Here is a 15,452-nt window from a genome sequence, read left to right on the forward strand (position 1 = left end):
TATTGTCCGCTTTCCGAGTGAACAGTCGGGTAATTCCCGTCTCACTCCAGCTATGGAGCTTTTTTCGGAGTTCATTGAGGACCTTAATTTGATTGATCTGCCTCTCTAGGGAGGGAGTTTTACCTGGTCTAGCGGATCAGATCAGCCTTCGATGTCTAGGATTGATAGAGTTTTGGTGTCTCATGATTGGGAGGAGCACTATCCGGATGTGATCCAGCGGATTTTACCTCACCCAATTTCTGATCATTTTCCAATTCTAGTGGAGGTAGGGGGAATGGCGAGGGGGAAAAGTCCGTTTAGGTTTGAGAATATGTGGTTAAAAACGGATGGGTTCCTTGAGAGAGTCCATTCTTGGTGGAATAGACATTCTTTCTCTGGCATTCCTAGTTTTGTATTTGGCAAAAAATTGAAGGCTTTGAAAGAAAATATCATTCAGTGGAACCGTTCGGAGCTTGGTCATGTCGGACGTAAGAAGTCTCAATTATTGGAGACGTTGAATTTTCTAGATGCCAAGGAAGGGGAGTTTGGCCTCTCTGATGCAGAGGCTTGTGAGAGAGCTGTGGTGAGATCTGAAGTTGAGAAGCTTCTCTCATTGGAAGAAATCTCTTGGAGACAGAAATCAAGAATGTTATGGATTAAGGAAGGAGACCATAACACCAAATTCTTTCATAGGGTGGCCAACTCCCGTAGAAGGTTTAACCATCTGAGCATTTTGGAGGTAGATGGGGTGATTTATGAGGAGGAGTCTGAGGTGGTGGCTCAAGTGGTACAATTTTATAAAAATCTGTATCAGGAGTCAGAAGAGTGGAGGCCTTTTGCGGAAGGCTTGGAGTTTGATCAGATAGACGGGTTGGAGAGGGGCTGGATTGAGAGGAGGTTTGAGAAGGAGGAGATTCTTCTAGCTGTCAAGGAGTTGGCTGGGGATAAAGTTCCAGGTCCAGATGGTTTCACTCTAGCCTTCTTTCACCATTGTTGGGGAGTGGTGGAAAGAGACATTCTTGCAGTTTTTGAGGAGTTCTATCTTCACAGTAAGTTTGAGAAATCTTTAAACGCTACTTTCATAGCCTTAATTCCTAAGAAGAATGATGCTTCCAATATTCGAGATTTCAGGCCTATTAGCTTGGTGGGGAGTTTGTACAAGATTTTGTCTAAGGTTTTGGCGAATCGTTTGAAGCTGGTTTTAGATCAACTAATCTCTGAGACTCAGAATAGTTTTGTGGGAGGTAGACAGATTCTTGACTCTGTCCTCATTGCTAATGAGTGTGTTGATAGTCGAGTGAAGAGTAAGACTTCGAGGGTTATTTGTAAGCTAGACATTGAGAAAGTTTATGATCATGTGAATTGGGAGGCTCTTCCAGATCTATTGAAGAGAATGGGCTTTGGGGAGAAGTGGTGTAGATGGATTCGCACTTGCATCTCTACTGTCCAGTTCTCTATTTTGGTTAATGGGGCTCCAGCTGATTTTTTTAGGAGCACGAGGGGTCTGAGACAAGGGGATCCTTTATCTCTTATGCTGTTTCTGGTCATTATGGAGGTTTTAAGTAGGATGTTGAAAAGAGTTGAAGGTGCCGACCTAATCAGGGGTTTCAAGGCTAATGGTAGACGGGGGGAAGGGGAATGTGTATCGCATCTTTTGTTTGCGGATGATACTATTCTATTCTGTGATGTGGAAGTGGAGCAGATCCTTCATGTCCGAATGCTTCTCCTTTGTTTTCAGGCAGTGACAGGTTTGAAGGTTAATGTCTCGAAGAGCGAGATGGTTCCAATTGGGGAGGTTAATAATTTGCAAGCATTGGTTGAGATTCTGGGTTGTAGGATTGGGACATTGCCTATGACCTACCTCGGTATGCTGCTGGGGGCTTCCCATAAGTTCCCCTCTATCTGGAACCCTATCTTGGAGAAAATTAAACGAAAGTTGGCTGGGTGGAAGAAGTTGTATCTGTCGAAAGGTGGAAGACTTACGTTGCTTAAGAGTACTCTAGCTAGCCTAGCTACCTATTATTTATCTCTCTTTACCATCCCCTCGCATGTGGCTAATAAGATTGAGAAGATGCAAAGGGACTTCTTGTGGGGGGATTCGAAGGCTCATTTGGTGGGGTGGAATAAGGTGAGTACTCCTAAGGCGAACAGAGGATTGGGAGTAAGGAAAATTACTACTTTTAATCAAGCTCTCCTAAGAAAATGGTTGTGGCGGTTTGGGGTTGAAGAGAATTGTCTTTGGAGGAGGGTTGTAGCTTTGAAGTTTGGGGAAGAGTGGGGGGGGTTGGTCTTCCAAGTTGGGCAGGGGTGTCCACAGGTGTGGCTTATGGAGAAGTATCTGGAAAGGTTGGGAGGTGTTTAGAAAATTCATTCAGTTTGAGGTAGGGGTGGGGGATAGAGTGAAATTTTGGACAGATCAGTGGTGTGGGGAATCATCACTCTATATTTCCTTCCCGGCTGTGTATGGGATTGCTTATAATAGAGAGGCATTTGTGGCCTCTTCTCTCGAAAGGTTAGGGTCTGAGGCTCGGAGAAGCTGGAATGTTCGCTTACTCAGGGACCCAAATGATTGGGAGTCAGGTGAGGTGGAGGATTTCTTTCGAACCTTGGGCTCTAATTTACCTAAATCAGAGCACAGAGATCGTATGAGGTGGAAGTTGTCGAAGAAGGGGGATTATGACATCCGCTCTTTCTATGATAAGTTTCGAAGTCTCTCGCCTATTATCTTTCCTTGGAAAGGTATTTGGAAGGTTAAGGCTCTTCCGCGCGTCTCTTTCTTTGTTTGGACCGCAGTTTGGGAGAAGATAGGTACAAGGGACAATTTGCGGGGTAGAGGCTTTGATTTTGTTGACTAGTGCATTATGTATCGATGTAGCGGGGAGACGGTGAATCATTTGCTACTCCATTGTGTCAAAGCTCATCAGCTGTGGAGCTTGGTTTTCAGATCTTTTGGAATCTCTTGGGTTTTGCCAAGATCGGTTGCAGATACACTTTTTGGTTGGTGGAATTGGTTGGGAAAGCACTCCTCTAGCATTTGGAATTTAGCTCCTCTTTGTCTAATGTGGTGTATCTGGAGGGAGCGAAACTGGCGAACTTTTGAAGACAAGGATAAATCCGATGACCAGTTGCTAGCTTTCTTTAGTGGCTCTCTTTTTGATTGGTCTAGGGCTTGGGGACTCACCTCTAGTGACTCTCTCCCTTTGTTCCTTAGTTCTCTTCTTTGTTCTTAGTTTTTTGTTGGCTGTTGTTTGTTTTGTTGTTTTTCTTGTTTGTTTCCTTCCCTGTATCCCTTGCCTGCCTTATGTTGTTTTCATGAAGTAGTTTCTTGAATATACTTCTTTCTTACTTATCAAAAAAAAAAAAAATTAAGAAGTAGAATGCAAAACCAACAACAAGCATATGTAAACAAATCCTCCAATTTGTCCTACGTTAGTTTGTTTAAGAACGCATATGAACTTTGGGCTATTCTTACTGATTATAGCTCATATCCAAACATCTGATTGGTGAATGCGACACCCATGAACTTCAGGCAGAATCTTGGGCAAGAACATGGTTGGCTCCCTGGTAAGATGGTCTTCCCTAGAAGAAGAGTTTTGTACTAGATGGTGAAGATGAAGGGAAGGGTTGAAACAAAGTACAAACCTTTAATTGGATTATAACATGCTCTACCAAAGTTTGTTGCTGACTAGCATAATGTTTTTGTGGAGAACTGACAGATTTTGGGTTCTGTTTTAATTTCTAATGATTGTGCAAGCTGGATTAGAAGTAGATTTCCTTGTGCTATTTGCAAGCTAGATATTGAAAAAGTATATGACCATGTGGATTGGTACACATTCTGGTTTCTTCAGCAGTAGATTTCCTAAGTTTTTTAATTCGTATTGAGATTTACAGTTGGGTTGTGAGATAAACAATATATCCTTTCTAGTCAAGATCTCTATTATCACTAACCTGGTTTGTTGCGATTTATTATTGCTATAGTTGATAATGGAGAACAAATTACTTCGATAAAGGAGATATTGACTTAAAAGAATGTATTGGTTATCTTTTCCCAGTGTTAAATACAGTGTGATCTTTAACAATTGCTGTGCTTGCTCATTTTCATGCTTACTCTCATTAACAGATGTGTTAACTTGTTCATTGCAGGGTTACTGTAATTTTCTCCCAGAAGAAAAGTTGCTGCGAGCAGTAGAAGTTGGGCAGGTTGTTTACTTCATTTAAGTATGTAGCTTAATTGCTACATTGTTATTATTTCTATTTTTCTAGTTTAAAGAACACAATGCTAAATAGCCTATTGGGTATTTTTTGGTCAAGTTTTTAATTTGATGTTTAATTGGCTTGTCTTGCCCCTTTACATGTCAAAGTTTCGTGGCCTTGTCTGTTCTCTTAGACGTTTTCTAATGTATAAGCAAAGAGGTCTCAATCTAAATTTGACCCAAATAAATGAATGAGGGTCTCAATAAGAACTTGAATTTGACTATATATATAGAGTGGTACATCATAAAGTGTACTGTCAGGCAGCACCATGCATCTCTCCTAGTCTTGTTTTCCACAAGCTAGTGACATTTCTAAGGGAGCACATGGCAACATTGTGGATTATAACTTAGTCTGGTACGTTTGTATTTAATTGTTGGGATGGAATTGTGCTAGCAGTTCATGCTTTTTAACTTCTCATCGGTTAGTTGATTATTAGGGTATGTTTAGATATCGCTTATTGCGAAAAACTGAAAATTGAAAACACTATAACAAAATAATTTTTAAATGTATAAATAGTGCCGTGAGACCCATTTTTAATGAAAGTTTGGCTGAAAAAAGAGGTTTGTAGGTCCTGTGAATAGTGCACGGGACCCATGCTTAAAACGCTGGACGCGAATGTTTGCGCTATCCAAATGTTCACTTAAAGTACTTTCTTGATGTTATGTGGTGAAGTTTATTGATAAGTTCTTGCTTTGACCCTATGAGTTGTAATTGATCTAGAAGTCATTTTATTATGAGTCATTTTATCTTTTGACCTGCTTTCTTTGTAAAATATAATTTTTTTTTGAAGTGTATACCTTGTTATTTCTGGAATATTTGCAACTACCTCAGGAAGTGAGAGTTTAAATAGCAATTGTTTCTTCTAGTGAAGTATCCCTCAGCAGCAGGTGAATCTGCATAGATGGATAACTATTTACCTGTTTGCTAATATCAGGATGCAGTACGAGCAATTTGCAATGAGGTGGAGGCTTTGGTTAAGAAGTGTGGGAAACCAAAAATGCTTGACGCAATCAAATTACCTCCTCCTGAGCTATATAAGCATGTGGAAGTATGTTTTATATCCCTTTTATTTAATCAATATCATCATCTTTCTCTCTCTCTCTCTCTCTCTCTCTCTCTGAATTGCAAGTATTAATTTAAATTTATTGCATACTTTTTTCCATTGTTAAGTTACACATGCGCCTGATGGGTCTTTAAGTCATGACCTCACCCTCTACCTAGAACTTGTAAGGGGAGCTGCCAGATGAGCTAGAGCAGCATTTATTGCGTACTTAGGCAGCTTATTGAAGAGTGTATTTGGTTTTTTCTTTAATAATTTTTTTTCCCAATGTTTTGTGATGTGGATGATAAATGGGAATTTTGAATGATGGATAATGTATTGGAAAGGTAATTTATTTTACAAGGATTGGATCTTCTACAATGTTTTATTAACCGGTAGCATCTGGTATGTGATTTGCAATGCCTCGTGTTTTTATAAATATAGAAGAAGCCATCTTATTCATTATCACAAGCAGCTGTTTTCCCATTGATATTAGTAACAGCAGCTCTTTTTTGTCATGATGTTGGATTGTGTCCACATTCACCCCCGCCGCCCCCCCCAACAACCCCAAGAAAAAAAAAAAAAAAAAAAACAGAAAACAGGAAAAAAAATTTCTTGCTCAAATAATTGTTGCTGTGGCGCCTACAAGTTGCGCCATTTTAGCAAGGTGGGGTTGGATGGGATGCTAGTGGGGGAGGTTAAAACTCACCGCTTGTTGAGGGTGAAGCTTCTCATGCTAGCAGTGTTGAGGCAATCTTCATAGGGCACCAACATGAGCGTTTGTGGTGGTACTGGTGCTCATGTGAGCTTTTGGCAAAGGTTATGGACTAATGGACTTGGGTCCGAGGTGGGGTTTATTTTTTATTTGGGTTTGGAGGGGGATGAGGTGTGACAATTGGATTCGATTTTTTATTTTGATATTATATCCAAAGATTATTTGGGGGAAAGAAAGTTGATTCATATGGTTGAAAATAATTGATCGATAAAAGTGAGGGAGTAAAGAATTTAAAAGACACTGTTTTTTATTTTAAATGGGGGAAGAGTCTCCTTAAGTAGATAATTGATGTGGATTCTTCTATGCCATTGGATTTGTTTGCAAATGTGACATGTTATAAACCTCATACTGGATACTACTCGTTAATAACAAATTGGCATTTTTACTGGAGGTTCTTGGAAATTTGGCTGTCGTACTTGGGGATGCTCTCCAAGTAGTTAGTCATTGTCACAACTAGGAGAACGTTAATCACATTCGCATGATACTCCCCGTAATAGCTTTTATAATACAGATCAATCTAGTACATGCTTGATGTGCGATTGACATGTATTTGTGTGATGCATTCACATACCAAATCATTGTTAACTCACATTCCAAATCCTTGGAAAATTTTGGTATGAGGTTCCTCAATTTCCTTCACTTACATTCTTGATATCCTTGTAGAGTTGTAAAATATGAAGATTTAGGGTTACGTGAGAAGAATGAGGAAGAGAAGAATAGAGAGAGACAGATAGAGAGGAAAGAAAGAAAAGGTCTAGGTCATAATCAATTAGGTCCACACCTTAGCATATATTTATATTAGGGTTTATAGCATGATTACAAAAATACCCTTATTAATATGCTAATATAAAAATAACTAGAACTAATAACACTTGTTTTGTGTTGCATGCAATGCCAACAAGATACACGGGGCTGCTATGTTAATTTTGATACTATTTATCATGACATAGGGAGCTCCTCAAAAGGTATGGTACACTTTTGGTGTAACTAAACAAACACCCACTCAAAGGGACTAAACATTCCAAACCATTGATGACTCACATATCAAATCCTTGACGTGAGATATCGTAATGCCCCACAATAGATAGCATCCAAAGACCAACACTTAATCATGTATGGGATTAGGTTGTATACAATATAGATAACTATTTAGAGAACATTATCATACTCAAAATATAACTGTAAAATATAATTTATGCGAACCTCACATGAACAGACGCTTTCTCATATATATATATATATATAGAAATTATAGCATTCACAATTAGAGTACACTCCAGAAATTTAATTCATGTATTTATAGTCAAACATTAAACACACAACTCAAATATGAAGGCAAGTATTTCTATGCATTTTAGGTATCACACACATGCACATCAATTGCACAAATTATGTAAGATTGGGAGAGAAACTAGGATGTTGGATCCAAAAGACCCTTTTATGTGGTTGGCTTCAATATTAAAGCTTCATCTTAGTTAAACTTGTTATTCTAGTATTTTGTTTCAATTTCTCCATCCTCGATTATTTCTGTATCTTTTTCAGTACTTTGGATAATTATAGTTATTGGAATATGAATTGTAATAAGTGGTAAGTTTAATAATTCACCGTGTGCAGGAAATTGCTGGAGATGAGTTGGTGAAAATCTTGCAAATTAGGAACAAAATACCTAGAAGAAAAGCTCTCACATCATTGGAAGAAAAGGTTCTGACTATACTTACTGAAAATGGTTATGTCGAAACAGATACAGTTTCAGGAGCTGCTGAAACATTACCAGATTTATTTGAGGATGAGGATGAGGATGAGGAAGTGGTTGTGGATGGTGAAGTAGATGAAGGAGATGTTCATATAAAGCCAAATTCACGAAGGTCTACGCCCTTGGTAACTTACAATTATAAAGTATTTATAGAATTGATGATGTTGAAATTTTAATTTGCCTTTATGGGTTAACACTTTAATTCCTTTTTTTTTTTTTTTTGGTTGAGGTTTTTAGAAATTTTTATTGATGAATGAATTATTTCTGATCTATCTTCTATGTTGAAATTTATAAATGCATATTTGATGCAAATGTCAATTGATTACAATTATTGTTCTTTTCCAGCTTTTTTCTGAGGTAGATGTGAAGCTAGTTTTTAAAGAAGTAACATCAAAATTCTTGCGGAAGCGCATTGTGGAGGTAAGGTGCTTTCTTTCTGTGAAATAGATGATTGGTACAAAAATGAACATATTTCCCTCCTAGTAGTGCAGACTTATAAGTTGGTGTTAGTAACATTTCATTCAAGTTTCCATAACTATTTTAGAGCCGTTGGGGTTACCCGGTAACTAGTTCTAGCAGGTGGGGTTTGTTGCCTGTAGGAATTTGATTAACTATGAGGATTGTTGTACAGTATGCTCTGTGACATGCAACTAATCTAAGTGAAGTTCTCCTACATCATCAAATAAAAAAGAAAAAAGATAGGTGTTAGAACTTAGAACAGATGCAAAGGTTTATTGTTGTCTTGGGCATCCCTATTCTATTAAGGGATTTCATGACGAAGTAATGGGGTATTTTGAGAGTTGAAAGTCATTGGAAAACTAGTCTTGGGGGTAGACAGAAATGCCATGGTTCTTCAACAGAGGACTTAAGGCAATGGAAGAATTTAGAGTCTTGTATAAATTATCATGCAAGTAGTGGATTCTGTAGAAGAGCCAATAGTAGGGTTAAATGATTTGAGGAAGAAGGAAATAATCAAAAACTGTGGGAGGGTTGTTGATAAGGTAAGATAAATGAATTGTGGAAAGGGTTGGCTTCTTCTCTGGGGGATTTACTTTGTTCAGTTTGTTGGAAATATTGAGGATAGCTCTGAATGGGTTTCTTGAAGGGATGTACGAGCCAAACAAAGATAGGGAGCTTGGAAAGTTATGGGTTGATCTAATTTAAGTAGTAGAGAAGTGGGTTCTTTGATGGGTGGCAGGGCACTTCAATACTGTTCACTATTCTCATTAGAGAGCTAGAGCTGTCAAATTTACTAGAGCTATGATGGAATTATTAAACTTCATTGACAAGATGCATCTAACAGAATCTGAAAGGGGTTCCTACGCATGACATACAACTAGTACATTCCTGCCATGTCCCGGAAAGATAGATTCTTGGTTTCTACCGAGTGGAAGGAACATTTTGGGGATTCTTTGAAACTGCTGACCTGTGTCAGATCTTTGCTCAAAAAAGTTTCAACTTGTATGATAAATTTTTTTGACATATTTTTGCAATTTTTTTTTGAAAGTATAGAAAGTAATAGAGATTCTCATTTAAAGTTCTATCTTGGTTTACGTCTTCATTTTATTACTTTGTTGTTGGGTAGGTAATATAAGTTACCATTATTTACACACAAACAAAATGAATTGACCAACCATTTAATAATTTTATGGTCAACTTTTACAAATGAAATGCTTTGTCAATAACATTGTCAACAGTGACAGCAACCAATAGATAGTCTAGGCAAAGTATAATGATAAACTTATCGTGATTATCTTATTTATGAGTCAAATGAAATGGACAAGAGAAAGAACACCACAAATTATTAACTGTTTGAGTATATGTAGTTGCTAAACATCTCCAAGGACACATGTAAAATAGCAAAAAACTGAATGTGGGAGATGAATATTACTTGACCATTAGTAAACTAGAACTTCAACAATTAATACTTGACACTCTAAGATTTGCAGGAAAAAAAACAGGTCTTTAAGATTTGTCCCATTCTTAACTGTATAGAGGTCAAATATCTCAAAACATTCTTCTACACCAAGGCGGCAAATTAAACCACCCCCCCCCCTCCTGCAACTGATTTCCAACCGGCAAGCACATTTGATAACTTCCTTCTGGCATTAAATATTCTTCCCTCCCCTACATAATAGTGGGAGCTTATGTTAAATGCTGACAAAATCAATAAAAAATATATTTACTGCTTACAACTATATAAACATTCAACAAAAAATTCATAACCCTATCATTTCATACAGATATAACCAAACTTTTTGAGTTAGCTATTTACAGTAAATATAGATCAAGATCCAAAGGGTCATCCAAATCCAAGTTTTAGTTTGACTAGTCACATCCAAAACAATCACAAAAAAATTGACCCTATGTTTGAATGGAGGGAGAGTAGAGGGGAAGGTCCACTTGCCTTCATCTCTACTCTCCTCTTGTCTTACCTCATCTCCCTTTATTCCAAACATACCCTAAAGCTCAACTCAAGATGAACAAAAGTATCAAAGATGATCAGAATCCAAGTTTACAAAAATGCATTTATGATCATGTCACATATAAGAAAATCATTAAAAGAAAACTCATATTTATGCCAGCAAAATGAAACTGGCCTTCCTGTTTTAGTAAGCAGCATTCTCCCTATCTTTATGCTAGAAAATTGAAACTGACCTTCCATGACTGCAAGATATTTATTATGAGTTAAGATGCATAGATAGTGAAAGATCAGGGAAAATTAATGTATTTATTAGAAAGAATGTTAGGCATTAAAATGAATATCTAAAACTGATAGTAAGGAGCAACCTCCTGGAAGTTCATACTTTGTTGTGTAGTCTTTAAATTACTAAAATTGTTTAAGTGGCTGGCTATATTTTGAAAGAATTATAGTTATTGAGTTTAAAAGGTGGAAGATTAGGAAAGAATAGACAATTTTTCGGTAGCTAAACTGTAATTGAGGGTTATGTTGTTGGTATTTCTTGATAGAAACTATTGTTAAGAGCTGAGATCTTATAATGAAGGTGCACGGTCAGCAAAGTTTAAGGTGCAACTGCAGACCAATGGTAGTTTTAGGTTTAAAATATTGGAAAAAGTAGGGTAATTTGAGGCTGTACATAATGTAACTGCTGAATACTTGAGAGAAAAAAACAATTGCAGCCGAGTAGAATTTATTTTTTTGAATGCTACAGCTGAGTAGAATATTGAAGAAGCATAGTAGAGAATATTTAATTAGGATTAAGGCTTAGTTGAGTTGAGTTGAGTTGATAATATTCAATAGAAGCTGAAGGAATGTCTCGAATTCCTCTTAAGAGCTGTTCATTCAGATTCATCATTAGCTAGTTATTTTCTTCTTGAGGCAGGTTTTCATACCTAGGATATCTTAGGCCTTGCTTCTGGGTTTTTAGGGCTATGTCAAACAATTTGGATCCTTTTGTCAACTTAATATGACTGATGCAAGCAAGTTATTTCTTAAATGATTTTTTGTTGCACTTGTTACAGGGTGGTAGAAGAAGTGATGGACGCGCCTTAGATGAAATACGTCCTATTAAGTCAAGATGTGGATTACTTCCAAGGGCACATGGAAGTGCTCTTTTCACCCGAGGGGAAACACAGGTTTGATGCAATCTAATTTTGACTTTGAATACAGGCCTTCATGACTATCCGCTGATGTTTATTTTCCTGCATGTGTGTATATGGAACTCCTTTCTTTTCTTTTCTTCCCATCGATGAAAGTTTATATAAAAACATGTTTACATGATTAACAATTGAGTGTGTGGGTGTGTATGTACATATGCATGTGTGCATGGGGATTACTTTGTGTTCTACATGGCTTGCTTCTTTGAAACAGTTACTCCAACCCACTGAGTAATGTTGCCTTTCCTAGTGTTTGTTTCTTTAAAGCATTTACTTCTATCCACTTAATCATATACTTCTTAGTGTTTGTTACTAAATAAATGGGGAGTAATTGCACTGAACAAATAGAAAGAGAAAAAATTAACATTTGCTGAGTTCTCCCTCTTGCCCCTTAAGGGAGATTTTATCGTTCAACAGTAGGAGGGGTGGGTTTTGGGCATATGACTGCACTGAAGAAAAAAAAAGAGATCAGAAATAATAGTGATTGTTCGGTGGGTTGATCCCTTTATAGTTCCACATTTAACCCATGTGAGGGGTAGGTATGTTTTGAATTTTGTAGAAATCTTATGCCAGGTTAATTTGATTTTCCCTAATATTGGTTTTATTATACTTAAATAATAATATATGGACTACAAATATACCCTCATAAGGGTTAAATTTTTTTTTTTTTAATAATATCTGGACTACATATTCCAACACTCTCTCTCAAGCCAAAGCAAAGATATTGCATAAGCCCAGCTTGCTTAGAATGGTATGAAAAACACTACATGGAACTCCTTTAGTTTAGAATTCTTCTAGTTGCTCTCCTATCTACATCAATGGAGTACAAATAATGTCATCATCTAGCTTCTCCTTGATGAAATGCATGCCAATTTCAAAATGTTTAATCCTATCATGTTGTACACGATTGTGAGTAATATTAATAGCTACCTTGTTTTGATAATTCAATCATATAGGTTTGATGCAACAGTAATATTTTAATAATATCTGGACTACATATTCCAACACTCTCTCTCAAGCCAAAGCAAAGATATTGCATAAGCCCAGCTTGCTTAGAATGGTATGAAAAACACTACATGGAACTCCTTTAGTTTAGAATTCTTCTAGTTGCTCTCCTATCTACATCAATGGAGTACAAATAATGTCATCATCTAGCTTCTCCTTGATGAAATGCATGCCAATTTCAAAATGTTTAATCCTATCATGTTGTACACGATTGTGAGTAATATTAATAGCTACCTTGTTTTGATAATTCAATCATATAGGTTTGATGCAACAGTAATAGTGGTTTCTGGAACTGATTTAGAACAAAGAAGAACAGGAGAATAGAAAGTGTACATGGAAGAAACAAGCCCAAAATAGGGCTTTAGAGAACGATTCTGTAAAATATGTATTTTAATAAGTAAAAGATTGTCTACATTAACCCATACTTGACATATAAATAGCACTACATTCTCTAGTGACAATAATTACTCTCCCTAGCTCCGAGATCACGCATTCAAAAGGTCATGAAACTCAAATTAGGACGTATTGACTGACTTAAAATTCTACACAAACTACAACATAAAGGAATAAAAAATAAATTGACCAGACTTCAAGAAATATTAAATGCATTTTTGAAAAATCATATCTAGCAGGCTGTATCCGTCTCCCTTGATTTTAGAAAGCTTGTCCTTGAGTTCAAGTTCAGATCCTTCACCCAATCTATTGGATGTCCAGTCATTCCTTTCCATCCTTTTTTTCTCAACGATAAAAGTGGAACCGACATGCTTCTGGTCAATCTTTTCTCACTTGTGATAAACCTTGCTGAACGAATTCTCAGTTGTAATTTGTTTTTCCAAAGTGTAGCACATGAGACAAATGCTAATAATAAATCAGCATTGTTATGGGCATAAGCTAGGGGCAAATCAGTAAATCAATGTACTCCACACAAAAAAAAAAAAAAAAAAAAAAAATAGAGCTACTGAATGCAAAATGTGTTATTTGTTAGAGGTCACTTGTGCCCTATTGTTTCATATGTGTGTTCCCAAATCATACTAGAGTGATGCTATGCTAACTTCTTGTCACGTAATTAATCCCATACCATCCACTGTTCTAGGTGGTCAAATCCCTTATACTATGCTCTCTCCTAATGCACATTTGTTTCATCTACCTCCAAAAATCTTTGGTTGTATGCTATGTTCATGTCTTAGGTACTGAGAGTGATAAACATGATCCTAGATCAATTAAATGTGTTCTTCTTAGGTATTCTCGCACTTAGAAGGGATACAAATGTTACTCACCTACTCTTCATCGTCATTTCATTAGTGCTAAGGTCACATTTGATGAGTCTCAATCCTATTTCTCTTATTCAGTTGATAGTGACAGTTGTGTTCCTTGTCTTCTTGCTTACCACCTGTGTTTCCTACTAAACCTACTCAGAAACCACTCTAGGCGTATCGTTGTCGGCAGAAACCTCCCATTGAGACTTCTTCCCCGACTAGTGATCCTTGTCCTGGGCCTCCTGGCCCTGACTTTCTTCCAGTTGCTTTTACCTTGCCCTTGAATTCTGCTGTTATTCCTTAGTCTGTCGTGGAGGCTATGGCCATCCTTGGTTGGAAGTCGGCTATTGAAGCAGAAATGTCTTTTGTTACTCGTCCTCCAGGAAAGACTACTATTGATTGTCGTTGGGTGTATTCTGTAAAATACTTGCTTGATGGATCTATTGAGCATTTGAAAGCTTGCTTGGTTGCCAAAAGGTATACCCAAGCATATGGTGTTGATTATGCAGAGACATTCTCACCAATTGCTAAAATTTCTTCTGTTCGGATTTTGATCTCCTTAGCTGCTAATTTGGACTGGCCACTATTTCAGTTAGACATTTATAATGCCTTCTTGAACGGAGATTTGAAGGAAGAGGTGTATATAGAACAACCATCTGGATTTGTTACTCAGGGGGAGTTTGGAAAGGTGTGTAGGTTGCATAAAACCATCTATGGTTTTAAGAAATCTCCTAGAGTTTGGTTTCGCAAATTTAGTAGTGAAGCAGTGTTAAAGTTTTTAAAGTTTGGACTACGACATTGCCAATTTGATCATTATGTGTTTTCTCTTACCTCTGCAAGAGGAAAGATTTTGTTGATGGTTTATGTTAATGATATTATAATCGTTGGTAATGACAAGAAGAGTATTGATAATTTAAAGAGATGCCTTCAAAACTCCTTTCGAACTAAGGATCTAGGAAAACTTTGTTTTTTCTTGGGTATTGAGGTTGCATGATCTAAAGAGGGCATCAATTTGTCGCGAAGAAAGTTGGATATTTTGAAAGAAACCGGCTTGTTAGGATCTAATAGCGGAGACCCCTATGGAGCCTAATGTCAAATTGTAAGAAAATCAAGGGGAGTTGTTATCTAATCCTGAGAGATATAGTCATTGGTTGGTAAGCTAAATTATCTCACAATTACTCACTCACATGTATCATTTGTAGTTAGTATTTTGAGCCAATACATGAAAGATCCTCTCCTTCCACATTGGGAGGCAATTATTTGGATTGTGAGGTATTTTTAAGCACATCTAGGTTGTGGTCTTTTGTATAAAGCTAATGGTCACCTACCCTTTACTGATGCTAATTAGGCAAGATCACCATTAGATAGAAAATCTACTACTCGATATTGCACTTTTCTGGGAGGAAATCTGATTACTTGGAAAAGTAAGAAACAAACTGTTGTAGCCAAATCTAGTGCAAAAGTTGAGTATAGAGCAATGGCACGCACATCATGCGAGCTTATGTGGACTAAGCATTTACTTGAGGAATTAAATTTTTTTGTGAAGGTGCCTATGACTATGCATTTTGATAATCAAGCAACAATTTACATTGCTTCCAATTCTTAGCAAACCAAGCATATAGAAGTAGATTGTCATTTTACTTGGCAGATATTTGAAGGTGGTCTAATTGCTACTTCATATGTTTTTGCAAGAGTCCAAATTGCTAATATGTTTACCAAAGCTTTATGTAAGACTTGTTTGGGTTTATTATGTAACAAGCTAGGATTGTATGA

The 15,452-nt window shown here is 37.0% G+C and overlaps 1 protein-coding gene across 1 annotated transcript in view; it reads left to right on the top strand.

Moving 5' to 3' along the window:
• Positions 1–15,452, top strand: part of LOC112024967 (polyribonucleotide nucleotidyltransferase 1, chloroplastic) — a 68,734-nt gene that overhangs the window by 31,801 nt on the left and 21,481 nt on the right. Inside the window, 5 exon segments of the mRNA XM_065780342.1 lie at positions 4,123–4,179; positions 5,168–5,281; positions 7,662–7,925; positions 8,146–8,220; positions 11,284–11,397. Of these exon segments, the coding sequence (XP_065636414.1) occupies positions 4,123–4,179; positions 5,168–5,281; positions 7,662–7,925; positions 8,146–8,220; positions 11,284–11,397 (624 nt within the window).

The sequence above is a fragment of the Quercus suber genome, unplaced genomic scaffold, assembly GCF_002906115.3.
Source record: "Quercus suber isolate HL8 unplaced genomic scaffold, Cork oak 2.0 scaffold_233, whole genome shotgun sequence".
Taxonomy (NCBI): Eukaryota; Viridiplantae; Streptophyta; class Magnoliopsida; order Fagales; family Fagaceae; genus Quercus; species Quercus suber.